Genomic DNA, 15413 nt, shown 5'->3' on the forward strand with positions numbered 1-15413 from the left:
GCCCAGCTCCCCTGGCTCTCAGCCTTTAGCAAGTCAGTACCCCCAATTATCAGTGGCTTCCTCTGTAACAATGGGGCCTACCCTAGAACACCCTGGTAACCGCTCTTCATCACCTCTAGGACCTGGGACCCCCACCACAGCCCCCAGGATGTGGGACTGAAGCAAACGTGGGTTGGGCCACCGACACCCACTAATGCAAACGCTGTGGCAACTTTACCTCCATCTCGTAGATTCGCTGCGCGCTGAGGTTGTCGCGAATAATCACCCGAGACAAATGGCTCTTGGGTAAAAGCTTCTTCATGGCTGCTTCACTAGAATTCATTATGCTGCAGGGGAGAAGGGAAGGTCCAGGTTAGGGATGGCAGGGGCCGAAGCTGGGCCCCAGCTGATTTGGTGGGGTCCTGGGCGTGCTTCTGAGGCCGTCCCAGATTTCCCAGGACAAGCAAGGCTATCTCACAATTTTCAGAGGCACAAGAGAGTAGCCGTAAGTTCCACCTGTGGACAAGACGTGCTAAAGGGCTACTTCCTAGATGCCCGAGGAGGACACAGAAGAGACCAGAGCGGTCTGTGAGATGTCCATATAGAATAAAAGACCCCTCAGGAGCTGTCATTTGGGGGTCAGGATGGAACCCAGAGCTTCACACATGCTAGCCAGGCACTCTATCACGGTGTGTCACCCCCCAGTCCTAGGTGGGGTAGCACTAGGAACTGAACCCAGGGGCATTCTACACCCCCAGCTCTATTTTTTTTTTTTTTTAATTTTCAAACAGGGTCTTGCTAAGTTGACAAGTCTCACTACATGCTGAGGCTGTCCTCAAACTCGTGATCCTCTTGTCTCAGCCTCCCAAGTGCTGGGATTCTAGGCGTGCACCAACCCATCCATTTAAGAGCGAGCGCCTTGTGATACAGGCGATGAGATGGCAGGTGGAGGGGTCTTGGAGAAGAGCCGAAGCTGGAGGGGAGGGACTGGAGGGGAGGGGCCGGAGGGATGAACTGAGGGGCTGAGGTAGGAGGCACGTGCCTGCGGAGGATCTGAGCAGTGGGGAGCAGATCCAAGCAGGGGGAAAGAAAATGAGTCTGCACGGAGGTTGGCTGGTTAACTGGGAAATGGTAAGGAAGGGGGGTACACAAACACGAGGGAAGTGTGGAGTGCACCAGGCTTTGGGAGACGTTGGAGGGTGAGAAACAGGAGGAGGATGAAGTGGGAAGGGAGGGGTACAGCGGAATCAAGGGCTACAGGTAAAGGCCGAGAACACGGCTGGGTGTAATCCCAGTCCTTGGGAGGCTGAGACAGGAGGATGACAGTTCAAAGCCAGCCTCAGCAACTTACTGCGGCCCTCAGCAATTCAGCGAGACCCTGTTTCGGAATACCATATAGGGCCAGGCGTGGTGGCACACGCTTGTAATCCCCGCGCTTGGGAGGCTGAGACAGGAGGACTGCACAGGTTCAAAGCCAGCCTCAGCTACTTAGTGAGGCTCTCGGCAATTTAGTGAGACCCCGTTTCCAAGTAAAATATAAAGTAGGTCTGGGAGCCGGGAGTAGTGGCGCACGCTTGTAATCCCAGCATTCGGGAGGCTGAGACCTGAGGATTGCGGTTCGCAGACAGCCTCAGCTACTTGGTGAGGCCCTCTGCAGCTCAGTGAGACCCGGTTTCAAAATAAAGAATTAAAAAAGGGAAGAGGGTGTAGCTCGGAGGTAGAATGCCCCTGGGTTCCATCCCCAGACCCGCAAAAAAAAAAAAAAAAATAGGTCTGGGAATATAGCCCAGAGGTGGAAAGTCTCTGGGTTCCACCCCCAGTACCACCACCAATAAATAAATTAATAATAATAATAAATAATAATAATAATAATAATATGGGGCTGGGGGTGTGGCTCAGAGTAGAACCCCCCGGGTTTAATACCCAGAGGGAGTGTAGCTCAATGGTGGAGTGCCTTGGGTTCAATCCCAGTTTGAAAAAAAAAAAAAGACTTAAATAGTTAAAGACACATAGAACACCCTTCACCTAGTTAAGAGTACACCAAATTTATCATAACTAGAAAGAAGGAAATGATTGTAAATATTCCCTGTCCACGTAAAAAAATAATGGTCATTTTGAACCCAACTGTTCTCCATTACCAGTCCTCTGCGGGAGCCTGGAGGATGCAGGAGGCGGGTTGAGGAGTCTAAGGTGAGGAGATGGGGGTTTGTGAGGACTGGGCCAGCAGAACAGCGGCAGAGCTACTGAGAAACACAGCGGCTAAGAAAGAGGATGCTGGGAGAGTGTCGGCCGCGGAGGGCGCGGGCTTCACCAGGCTCAGGTTTAGGCTGCAGGAGCCACAGGATGTCATGGTTGGGGGAATGATGGGGCCGGGACTGATTGAGACAGAGAAATTCCTGGAGATGGGAATCCTGGCTTGCCCGGACTAGGGGAGTTCAGTTTAGCCAGTGGGGAGCCTGAAGATATGTACCGGGCAGGGACTGGGCCCGGGGTCTGTAAGATATCCAGGCTGAGCAGGACGTAGTGGCTGGTGGCGCACACTTGTAATCCCAGCATTCGGGAGGCTGAGACTGCAGGATCGCGGTTCGCGGACAGCCTCAGCTACTACGTGAGGCCCTCTGCAACTCAGTGAGACCTGTTTCAAAATAAAGAATAAATGACAGTGCTGGGGGTGTCGCTTGGAGGTCGAATGCCTCTGGGTTTCATCCCCAGTACCGCAAAAAGAAAAGAAAACAAAAAAAGAAATCCAGGCTCCCCTGGAGTCTAAGAAGGAGCCGGGCTCTCCAGGCATGGTGGCACATGCCTGTAATCCTACGGAGGCTGAGACAGGAGGATCTCAGGTTCGAAGACGGCCTTAGCAACTTGGCGAGGTCCTCAACAATTCAGCGACACCCTGGGTTCCGTCCCCAATACCACTAGAGAGAGAGAGAGAGAGAGAGAGAGAGAGAGAGAGAGAGAGAGAGAGAGAGAGAGAGAGAGAGAGACCTAGCTCTAAGGGACAGGGGCTCGGGGGCGCAGGGACTAAGTGGCCGGGCTGAAGAAGCGCGGGTCAAGAGAGTTCGGGACAAAGGCTCCATGATGCCGGGCCGCACCTGAAGAGAACCAGGGGCTGCTTGGTCCGCGGCCGCAGAAAGCAGATCTTCGGCGGGACCCCCGGGCTGACATCTTCGCGGCTGCCAAGCCGCTGGCGCCGGAAGTTCGATCTCCAGGTGGCGCCGGAAGTGGTGGTCGCCTTGGCAGGGGTCTCGTAATCTGTATACACACCCAAGTCCCATGTGACCGACGGCCTGCCAGGCTGGGTGGTCGTGTCTTCCGCGGATGGACCAGGATCCGGATCCGAAGCCATGCCGGCCGGGCGCGCGCAGACGCGGAGTCCGGAAGCGGAAGACGGCTCGGGCTGCGCGCGTTGCCTGGAGACGCGCAGGGGGCGTGGCCGCGATGCGCGGACGCGGAAGGATTGTCCCTCGGCGGCCGCCGTAGTGACCCGATTTGTGGCCGTGGAGATGCGCAGGGGGCGGGGCCGCGAGGCCGGAACGCGGAAGGATTGTCCCTCGGCGGCCGCCGTGGCAGCCCCACTCGTTGCCTTAGAGACGGGCGGGCGCGGGTGAAGCTGCTGCGCTGGGGAGCGGGCGACCTCCGGAAGGGCCGATTCCTCCGGGCGGGGAGAGGCCATTGCCATGGGAACCCGAGCGCTGCGCCGCCCGGGCGCGGGGGCTCGTGACTCCCCGAGACCCTCGCCTGGGGATTCCCGGCAAGCCCACCAGCACTCTTGTAGGGAGGTAAGACCCTCGGTGTGTTGACGCCAGCTTTAAAAGGAGCCTTTTCCAATGCCCATGGCGCACCCCGAAGTGGCGCCTCGCACCTGTCAACCCGTAGACTTTGTTCCACGTTTATAACGTTTTATAACAACGCCCCGCCGTGTTTGCCGACTTTCCTCCGCATATAATGGATCCGAAAGACCACCTTTCAGGCTTTGCCGTGTAGCCCTGAACAAGCCCTTTCCCTCTGTCCCTTACTTACTCGCTTCCCGGTGACAACTGGAAGGTTTGTTTTTTTTTGTTTTTTTTTGTTTTTTTTTTTTTTTTTTTTTTGCGGGTCTGGGGATGGAACCCAGGGGCATTCGACCTCAGAGCTACACCCCCTGCCCTATTTTTTATTCTTTATTTTGAAACCAGGTCTCACTGAGTTGCAGAGGGCCTCACTAAGTAGCTGAGGCTGTCCGCGAACCGCGATCCTCCGGTCTCAGCCTCCCGAATGCTGGGATGACAAGCGTGCGCCACCACGCCCCGTTACTACTGGAAGTATTAACTAGGCGCCAGTCTGGTAGGTGCTTTGAAGAGAATCAGCCCAGAGAGCTTCGTGACTGTAAAGTGGTGACACCCAGCTGCAGCCGGGCTACCTCCCCCCTCCCTCACGCTGAGCAGGGCTTCGAATCTCTGCCATTTCTTCGGGGGAGGGGAGGGGCGTTGCAGATCCATAGCCAGTTTGAAATGAATCCCTTGATGAGCTTTACTTCCACAGTGCCTTGCGTTTTGACCCCCGTAAACAAGAGAATAGTTGACCATTTTTAGAAGACTGGCAGGCCCTGAGTTCAAGCCTAGCTGGATTGTAAAGTGGCCCAACCTAGCCTCAAACTTGCAATCTTCTTGCCTTAGCCTCCTGAGTTGCAGATTGCAGGGGTGCTCCACGGAGCCTGGCAACCACTCGTTACATTGCTGTCCCTGCCTGCCAAGAAAAGCAACTTTGAAATGACCAGTCTGAGCCGGGCTTGGTGGCCCACGCTTGTAATCCCTGCGCTTGGGAGGCTGAGACAGGAGGATCGGGGTTCGCGGACAGCCTCAGCTACTTATGCCGTATGTAACTCAGTGAGACTGTTTCAAAATAAAGAATAAAAAGTAGGGCTGACGGTATAGCTGAGAGGTAGAATGCCTTTGGGTTCCATCCCCAGTATCGCAAAAAATACATACATACATATATACATACATACATACGCAGGTCAGGGGTGTGGCTCAGAGGTAGAATGCACCTGGGTTTAGTCCTCAGTAAAAAATAAAATAAACGAATTGGTTAACATTAGATTCTTTTAGGTTACCTTTAATATGAAAGGATTAAGAACCTAGGAACTTGATTATGCCAGTTGAGACTAGCCTGTTTTGGAAAACCTGGCAGTTACTTCTCTAATCCTGATTCTGGAAGATCAGATAAGCAGCTTAGTTTCAGTTTGGTGATCTGGAACTTTAGAGTGAATGACTCTGTTTTGATTTTTAATCTAATCTGTTGAGGCCTAATATAGGAACTTAATGTAAAACAGTGACCTGCTGAGGCAGGAGGACCGCAGGTTGAATGAAGGCCAGCCCCAACAATTTAGTGAGACCCTGTTTCAAAATAAAAATAAAATAGGGCTGGAAGTGTAACTCAAAGGTAGAATGCCCCTGAGTTCAATCCTGAGTACCCCAAAAATAAATAAAACAGTGACCTTTAATTTTGTGTGTGTGTGGTACTGGGGTTCCTGGAAACCCTTCTATCTCCGGGCTACATTCCCAGACCTATCTTATATTTTTATTTGGAAACAGGGTCTCTTAAGCCAGCGCGGCTAACTTCTAACCTGCGCAATCCTCCTGTCTCTGCCTCCCAAGCGCGGGGATTACAGGCATGCGCCACCACGCCCGACTTTAGTGACCTTTAACTTTTATTTAAGACAATTTTTCAGCTCTGTTAGGCCAATAATTAAATATTCAATCAAGCCGGACGTGGTGGCGCACGCTTGTAATCCCCGCGCTTAGGAGGCTGAGACAGGAGGATCGTCCAGGTCCCAAGCCAGCCTCAGCTACTTAGTGAGGCTCTTGGCAACTTAGTGAGACCTTGTTTCCAAATAAAGTATAAAATAGGTCTGGGAGTATAGCTGGGAGGTAGATACTCTGGGTTCCACCCCCAGTACCAAAACAAATAAATAAATAAATATTTAATCAGGCTGGTGTCAAACCTCTGATCCTCCTTGTTTCAGCCTCTCAAGTATTGATACTATAGGCATGCACCACCACACCTGTCTCTCCGTTTTTTTGGTGTGGTATGACTGTGTGTGTGTGTGTGTGTGTGTGTGTGTGTGTGTGTGTTTGGCTGGCAGTTGAATCCAAGAGCATTGACCTATCTACAACCCCACCCCTGTAATTTTTCTTTGGAAACAGGGTCTCTCTGAGTTGCTAAGGACATCAATTTAGCATCTCAGCAAGTTGCTGAATTGCTGAGGCTGGCCGGGAACCTGCGATCCTCCTGTCTCAGCCTCCCAAGTGCCGAGATTACAGGCGTGCACCACCAGGCCCAGCAACTCAGGCTCCCTTAGAGGCCAGGCACAGGAGCGTGATTAACGATGGAGGACTCCATTACTTGACATCAGTTGTACGTGGGCACATCCTGTCTCTTCAGAGAGACGTTCTTAGGCGATGGAAAACAGGACCCTCCCTACTCCTGTTTTGCTCCCTTGCGGCAGCTCCAGCTCCGTGGGCCTGGGCTCGCATCACAGGGTCAGGGCTCGTGCTTTGAGGAGTGAGGTGAATGGGGTTGGGTGGGAGCCAGAGCGCAGCCGAGGCTGTCCACCCAGCTCAGGGAGCCGCGAGTGCCCAGCTCGGGGCTTGTCCTGTGTCCAGTAGGGAGGTGCACATTCACGGCCCTCTGGGGAGAGGCCTGGGTACCACTAGGGGAGTTTCCCGATGGGCAGAGGACCCCCGGGGAATCCCATGAGCTCACCTCTTCACCGTGCCGAAGGTCTAGCCTGCCGAGCCCCACCCACTAAGCACCCCTCCCCTGCAGGTTCACGTGGGCACGGCCTAGCAGATAGAGCCAGGCCTCCTGCATCGCACCACCTCGATGGCGGCGCCCCCGCGCGCCCTCCCGGGCCAGCTCCGGCAGCCCCGCGTCAGCGGCCTCTCCAAGATCACCAGCAGCCTGTACCTCAGCAGCGGCGCGGCTGCCAGCGACCGGCTCCTGCTGTCCAGCCACCAGATCACCTCGGTCATCAGCGTCTCGGCGGAGGCGGTCAGCGCCCGCTACGAGGGCATCCAGTACACGCAGGTGCCGCTGGCCGACGCGCCCGCCTCGCGCCTCTGTGACTTCTTCGACTCCGTCGCTGACCACGTCCACAGCGTGGACCTGAAGCAGGGCCGCACGCTGCTGCACTGCGCCGCCGGCGTGAGCCGCTCGGCCACCCTGTGCCTCGCCTACCTCATGAAGTACCACGCCATGTCCCTGCTGGACGCCCACGCCTGGGCCAAGGCCTGCCGGCCCGTCATCAGACCCAACAGCGGCTTCTGGGAGCAGCTCATCCGCTACGAGTTCCAGCTGTTCGGGAAGAACACGGTGCGCATGGTCAGCTCCCCGGTGGGGGCCGTCCCTGACATCTATGAGGACGAGGTCCGCTCCATGATCCCACTGTGAGCCCCGCGCCAGCCCCGCTGCAGGGGGCGGGGCAGGTGTGGGGTTGGCACTGTACCAGGGTCTGCACTTTGAACTTTCTTCTTTTGTTGTAGTAGTACTTGGGGATCAACCTGCGATCCTCCTGTCTCCGCCTGCCACGTAATGGAATTATCATGGAGTTCTAGGCATGTGCCACCAAACCAGGCGAACAGTCTACTTTTGTTGATACATAAACATGCTAAACACATGACACCTTTTATAAGGGCTAGAAAAAAAGGGTCACTACTGCTTTAACTTTGGTAATCCATCTTTAAAGATTAAACTCACTAATTGTACGATGATGAGGATACGCGCTCTTCCTTGTGTGTGTGGCAGGCAGGCCCCAAGCACAGGGGGGGTCTGGATATGAGTCTACCACAATCCCTTGCACCCCTTCAGACCCAGAGCAGAGCCTTGGGCATCTTGGCACCTCTAGGCTTCTCACAGCAAGCGCCAGCTTACCAGGTAAGTGGCCCTCCAGCAGTGCACTGGAGCCTAGGAGCCCCAGGAGGCCCCACACCCACCTCCCCCGCAGCGGCTCCACTCCGGCTTTCTTTATTTTCTTTTTTTTTTCTTCTTCTTCTTTTTTTTTTTTTTTTTTTTTTTTTTTTTGTTTTGGTACTGAGGATGGAACCCAGGGGCATTCTACCTCTGAGCTACATCTCCAGCCCTATTTTTCATTTATTATTTAGAAATAGGGTTTTACTAAGTTGCTGAGAGCCTCACTAAGTAGCTGGGGCTGGCTGAGAACCCGCAATCCTCCCGTCTCAGCCTCCCAGGTACTGGGATTACAAGAGTGCGCCACCACGCCCAGCTTCCTCTAGTGGCCTTAAGCAGAAGATAGGTTCTGAGAAAGCATTGTGACCCGGGGCTCTGGGGGCCTCAGGACCATCATCTGTGAAGACTCGCCGATTCCACAGCGCCAGGCCCAGTAAAGGACGCCTCATCGCGGGTGACCTCCTGTCCGAGTCATCCTCCTAACGGCGTTGCTCCTGCCTGCGCACAGCCCTTCACGAATGTCTACACAGAGCTCTTCCACCAAGGCACCCAGCGTAGGGAGGAAGAGGCCTAGACTAAGAAGCCTTCCCAGAGTCCCCACTTTAATCCAGATGCCACCTGGGGTGCCTGAAGGGGCGCAGCTCCAGCTCCCCAAAAGGCCTCATTTAGAGTTGCTGGCCAGCACAGCAAGGCCCCACCAGGCCGACGGCTGAGGCGCACCGGGGCGCGTCACGGACCGCAGCTGGGCTCTGCAGGGCCGGGCCAGGCTCCAGACCGACCGCTCTCATCCAGAAGGTGGTCTGTGAGCCCCGAGCTCACGGACAGCAGGAGTGCAAAAGCTCACGGGGCGCGTGTCGGCTTGGCGCAGAGCTGCGTGTCGGGAACCCAGTGGAGGCCAAGGCTGAGCGCCTTTTCTCTCCAAGCCGCCCGCGCCCGCCTTTGCAAGCGGTGCCCAGGGGTCACTGGGGAGTCAGGGCGGGAGAAAGGGAAGGTCCGTTCTGGACTGGCCTCACTCTACAGGTGAAGAGCCGGATTGGCGGCTACGCAGGGCCGCTCTCCTAACCGACACCAGACAGAAGACGTCTTTTGTGCTTTGGTTTGCTTTGCCAAAGGTACTGGGCATTGAACCCAGGGGCAGTCTACCTCTGAGCTACACCCCCAGACCTTTTTATTGTTTTATTTTGAAACAGGTTTCTCAAGCTGGGCGTGGTGGCGCACGCTTGTAATCCCAGTACTTGGGAGGCTGAGACAGGAGGGTCACAGGTTCACAGCCAGCCTCAGCTACTTAGGGAGGCCCTCTGCAACTTAGTGAGACCCTGTTTCAAAATAAAGAATAAAAAATAGGGCTGGGGGTGTAGCACGAAGGTAGAATGCCCCCTGGGTTCAATATCCCTGTTACTGCAAAAAAAAAAAAAAAAAAAAAAAAAAAAAAAAAAAAAAAAAAAACAGGTGTTTTGTAAATTACAGAGGCTCTTGCTAGGTTACTGCAGCTCTCCTCAAATCTGCAATCCTCCTGTCTTAGTTTCCCAAGGCATGCATCACGGGCCCACCTGGAAAGCCTGTCTGCCTGCCTTCTTTCTTTCTTTCTTTCTTTCTTTCTTTCTTTCTTTCTAGCACTGGAGATTGAACCTAGAGGCATTCTATCTCCAAACTATGCCCCTAGCCTGATTTTATTTATTTGGAAACAGGGTCTCACTGTTTCCAAGCACCTCTTTACATTGCCTACGTCGCCGAGGCTGGCTTCAAACCTGTTGATTTTCCTCTGTCAGCCTCACACGTACTGGAGTCACAAGCATGCGCCACTACACCCAGCGATTGAAAAATTTCTTTTTGTTGTTGTTTTTTATTTTTGGTACTAGGGATTGAGGCCAGGGACATTCTACCCCTGAGCTACACCCCCAGCACTTTTTAATTTTTATTCAGAAGCAGAACCTCTATAAATTACTGAGGCTAGCCTCCATCCTGCAAGTCTTTATGTCCAGCCACCTTGGTTCTAGGATTAAATATATACACCACCACACCCAGCTAGAAAATTTCTTTTAAGAAATTTTTAAAAAGATATATATTGCCGGGCGTGGTGGCACACGCTTATAATCCCAGCACTTGGGAGGCTGAGACAGGAGGATCACAAAGGTTTGAAGCCAGCCTCAGCTACTTAGGCTCTTAGCAATTTAGTGACCCTGTTTCCAAATAAAGTATAAAATAGGTCTGAGAGTATACCCCGGAGGTAGAAAAGCTCCTGGGTTCCACCCCTAGTACCACAAAAAATAATAATAATAAAATAAAAATACCTATATTTGTATATTATCATTCTTTAAAAGTTAAAATTAAGCTGGGTGTGGTGGCGCACACTTGTAATCCCAGCATTTGGGAGGCTGAGACAGGAGGATTGCATTTCAAGGACAGCCTCAGCTACTACTTAGGTCCTTTGCAACTCAGTGAGACCCTCTTTCAAAATAAAGAATAAAAAATAGGGCAGGGGTATAGCTTGAAGGTAGAATGCCCCTGGATTCCATCCCCAGAACCATTAAAAAAAAAAAGTTAAACTTAACACACCATAAAGTTAACCGTGTTAGACGTACAGTTCTGTGAGGTTTTGTTTTGGTTTTTTGTGATACTGGGGGTGGAACCCAGGGGCTTTCTACCTCTGGGCTAAACTCCTAGACTATTTTATACTTTATTTGGAAACAGGGTCTCACTAAGTTGCTGAGAGCCTCACTCAGTAGCTGAAGCTGGCTTCGAACCTGTGCGATCCTCCTGTCTCAGCCTCCCAAGCGCGGGGATGACAAACTGCACCACTATGCCCGGCACTGTGAGTTTTAACACAAGCACAGATCAGTGTATCCACGCCGCGTGAGGACTCAGCAGTTATCACCCAGGAATTCCTGTCCTAATCCCTTCCGCACGCCTGAGGGCTGTCCTCCGCCGCACACTGGCTTCCTCCATGACGCCGCACTAGAAGCCGCGGGCATGCCTGAGAGATCGCCTTCTCCCACTTGACACGATGTCTTTGAGGCTTATCCACGTTGTGTTCATGGCATTTTGAGTGGTTGTGACAGTTTTACATTCCGTTCACCCACTGAATGATATTTGGGCTGTTTCTAGGTTTGGGCAATTATGAATAAAGTTGCAGTAAACATTTGTGAATAGATTTTTGTTTTGTTTTTGCAGGTCTGAGGATGGAACCCAGGGGCATTCAACCTCCAAGCTACACCCCCTGCCCTATTTTTTATTCTTTTATTTTGAAACCGAGTCTCACTGAGTTGCAGAGGGCCTCACTGAGTAGCTGAGGCTGTCCGCGAACCGCGATCCTCAGATCTCAGCCTCCCGAATGCTGGGATGACAAGCGTGCGCCACCACGCCCAGTTTAGATTTTTATGTGAATGTAGTTTTCTTTTCTTTTTTTTTCTTTTTTTTTTCAGCCCTGAAGATGGAACCCAGGGGACATTAGATTTTTCTGCTTTCTCGCCAGTATTTATTGCTGCAGCATTTTTTATTTTTGTCATCTTGCTAGGTATGCAGTATTGACTCTGTAGCTTTCATTTACATCCCCTAACCTAATGGTTAATCATGTTGGGCATCTTTTGGTATGGCTACCTTCCGCATTTCCTCTTTGGTGAAGTATCCACGCCTTTTGCCCTTTTTGTGTGTGTGTATGTGTGTGGTGCTGGGGACAGAACCCAGGGGCATCCTACCTCCAAGATATACCCCCAGCCCGATTTTATTTTTATTTTGAAACCATCTTGCTAGTTTACTGAGTCTCACTACTTGCTGAGGCTGTACTCAAACCACCTGCGATCCTCCTGTCTCAGGCTCCCAAGTTCTGAGATTATAAGCATGTGTCACCACGCCCAGATTTCTTTTGTCCATTTTTAAAATCCGGTTTGTTTTCTTACCACTGACTGTGTGTGTGTGTGTGTGTGTGTGTGTGTGGTACTGGGGGTGGAATCCAGGGGCTTTCTACCTCCAAGCTACACCTCCAGCCCTATTTTTTTTTTCTTTATTTTGAAACAGGTCTCACTAAATTGTGTATGGCCTTACTACGTAGCTGACTCTGGCCTGGAACTTATGATCCTCCTGGCTCAGCCTCCCCAGTATTGGGGTCACAGGTGCGTGCCACCGTGCCCAGCTCTGTTGACCTTTTTGTTGTTAGTAGTGCTGGTGATCAAACCCAGGGCCTCATGCCTGCTAGGCAAGCACTCTCCCACTGAGCTACAGCCCCAGGTTTTATATTTTATTTCAGACCGAGTCTCACTCAGTTTCCCACACTAGCCAGGAACTCGTGGTCCTCCTGTCTCGGCCTCACAAGTACTGGGAGTAGAGATGGGAGCTGCCGCACGCAGCCACTTCCTGTGGAATAACATAGCCAGGCCACGCCGAGCGTGGTGGCCCACGCTGGTAATCCCAGCACTGGGGAGACCGTAGGACCGCAGTTTGTGGACAGCCTCAGCTACTTAGGCCCTTCGCAACTCAGTAAGACCCTGTTTCAAAAATAAAAAGACTAAGCCAGGCATGGTGGCGCACGCTTGTAATTCCGGCATTGGGGAGGCTAAGACCAGAGGATCGCGGTTCGCGGACAGCCTCAGCTACTTAGCGAGGCCCTCTGCAACTTAGTGAGACTCTGTTTCAAAATAAAGAATAAAGAATAGGGCAGGGGGTGTAGCTCGGAGGTTGAATGCCCCTGGATTTCATCCCCAGATCCGCAATAAATAAATAAATAAATAAATAAATACAAAAAGACTAAAAAATAGAGCTGGCAGTGTAACTCAGAGGTAGAATACCCCTGGGTTCCATCCCCAGTACCGCAAAAAAAAATTATTGCAAAAACAAGGATCATGAACAGCGCTCCTCCTGTCTCAGCCTCCTGAATGCTGGGATTGCACGCGTGCGCCACCACGCCCGGCTTGTTTGTTTTTTGTTTGTTTTGTTGTTGTTTTGTTTGTTTGTTTTTGTGTGTGTGGTACTGGGGTTCCTGGAAGCCCTTCTACCTCCAGGCTACACTCCCAGACCTATTTTATTTTTGGAAACAGGGTCTCTTACGCCAGCGCGGCTGGCTTCGAACCTGCGAACCTGCGGGATCCTCCTTTCTCCGCCTCCCAAGCGCGGGGATTACAAGCGTGGGCCACCACGCCCGGCGGCGGCTTGTTTGTTTTGTTTCATTTTCTGCTGCTAGAGATTGAGCCCTACTTCTGAGCTACACTCCCAGCCCTTTTTTATTTTCTACTTTGAAATAGGGTCTCACTAAATTTCTTGAGGTCTCGCTAAATTGCCGAGGCTGGCCTCAAACCTGCAATCCTTCTGTCCCAGCCTCTCAAATACTGGGATTACAGGGATGTGCCACCAGGTCCATCTCCCTTTTATTTTGAAACGCGGTCTCTCTAAGCTGCTGAGGCTGGCCACAAGCCTGGGATCCTCTTTCCTCAGACTCCCAAACACTGGGACGATAGGCGTGCACCATCATGCCTGCTCCATTCAGGATCACTTTCTTTGGAAGGGGGTGGGGAGAAGGAGACAGACGCCAGAAGAGTAACTGCTTGAGTAACGTCAGGTTAACTCAGGTTGTTTATTGCAAGGATAAAAGGTTTAAAGCACAGAGAACTCATTGTCGTGCCTACGGAAGCCTGCCTGTTTGGAAATTCGGGCTGGTATTTCTTGGCTCCTGATTTCTGATCAAGGTTAAATACCTTGTTTTCAGTTTGGTAAATTTTTAGCATAAGTAACTTCATTTTGATTTTTACTTTGATATATTGGGGCCTACTGCAGGAGCTGGGTCCCAAGCAAAGCTTTTTTTTTTTATATAATTTTTAAACAATGTGTGACTCCGAGTCAGTGTGAGGATGCCCATTCTGCCCCCAGCACTGTCCCGCCGTCCTCTACCCACCTGGACCACCACGGCAGTCTTCCCTGGACCCCTGCCTCCTAGCTCAACCTCCTCCATTTTCTCCTGTATACAGAATCCAGACTAAACCAAGATTTATTTACCAAGGAACCATGGCTTGCTGGGCATGGCTGCGCACGCTCGTCATCCCAGCATCCGGGAGGCTGAGACAGGAGGATCGTGGTTCAAGGGCAGCCTCAGCTACTTAGTGAGGCCCTCTGCAAGTCAGTGAGACCCTGTTTCGAAATAAAGAATGAAAACTAGGGCTGGGGTGTGGAGGTAGAATGCCCCTGGGCTCCATCCCTAGTACCACAAGAAAGAAACCATGGTTCAACCAGGCATGGAGGTGCATGCCTGTAGTCCCACTTAGACCGCTAAACAGGAGGATCACAGGTTCCAGGCCAGCCTCAGCAACCTAATGAGACCCTCAGCAACTTACTAAGGACCTCTTTCAAAATAATAAGAGCTGGAGGCGTAGCTCAGAGGTAGAATGCCCCTGGGTTCAATCTGAAGAAGGAGAGGAAGAGGAGGAGAAGGAGAAGAAAATAACCATGGCTCTTTCCTGCTTAAAATCCTTCCGTGGCTGTCTGTGAAGTGGCCTTAGTTAAGGATTTGCCACTGAGTAGGAATGGTGCGCCTGGAGTCTCTACCATCTCTGACATCATCTGGGGCAGAGAAAGGAGCAGAAGAGTCCTCATGTGCCCCAGGCTCCCAACGACAAACAAGGGCCGCAGGGGAGGGCAGGAGGGCCCTGGCAGCTGGGGCTGAGACAGAGCTTTGTTCTGAAGTCCACAACGGCAGGATGCCCAGCACAGCCCGGCTTCCCCGGCTCCCTCCAAGCAGGGCAGGGGCGGGGTTGGGCCGTCCGCCCTCCTCTGCCCTCCCTGGCAGGACCTCGCTGGTCTCAGCGTGTGTGAGGGGTGGCAGGAGAGTCAGCTGGCTGACGTGGATTGAGGACCTACTGTGGTTCGGGCACTGTTACTAAGTCCTTCCCATGTCGCTGCCCAGTACAGCTTCCTGACACCGCCGGGTTTTACTGCTGCCCCGCTGAGTACACGGAGGCACGGGAAGGGAAGCCCAGCCCAGGCAGGCACGGTTCAACGTGCCAGAGTCAGCCCTGGCTCCAGAGCACCTTTCTCTTGTTTTTTCTTTTCTTTTGGTACTGGGGATTGAACCCAGGGGCATTCTACCTCCAGGCTGCTCACAACACTTTTATTTATTTATTTATTTATTTATTTATTTATTTATTTATTTGGTGCTACTGGGGGTGGAACCCAGGGGCTTTCTACCTCCGGGCTATACTCCCAGACCTATTTTTTTATATTTTATTTGGAAACAGGGTCTCACTAAGTTGCTGAGAGCCTCACTAAGTAGCTGAGGCTGGCTTTGAACCTGTGCGATCCTCCTGTCTCAGCCTCCCAAGCGCGGGGGTTATAAGCGTGCGCCCCCACGCCCAGCTACAACCCTTTTTATTTTGAAACAGGGTCTCGCTGAGTTGCCGAAGCTGCCTTCAAACCTGCGATCCTTCCATCCCAGACTTGTCCTGGGACGCTGGGTGCGTCACCACGGCTGGCCAGAGCGCCTCTCTTGACTAGTATACGGCAGCCCC

At 52.3% G+C, this 15413-nt stretch overlaps 1 protein-coding gene across 1 annotated transcript; it reads left to right on the forward strand.

Moving 5' to 3' along the window:
• Window positions 1-6843: 6843 nt before the first annotated feature.
• On the forward strand, window positions 6844-7410 carry DUSP18 (dual specificity phosphatase 18; the record flags this gene model as incomplete). The annotated part of the gene is made up of 1 exon (XM_080717735.1): window positions 6844-7410. The coding sequence occupies one exon, from the start codon at window positions 6844-6846 to the stop codon at window positions 7408-7410; it is 567 nt and encodes a 188-aa protein (XP_080573861.1).
• Window positions 7411-15413: the final 8003 nt, after the last annotated feature.

This window comes from Muscardinus avellanarius (assembly GCF_963383645.1).
Source record: "Muscardinus avellanarius genome assembly, chromosome: 21".
Taxonomy (NCBI): Eukaryota; Metazoa; Chordata; class Mammalia; order Rodentia; family Gliridae; genus Muscardinus; species Muscardinus avellanarius.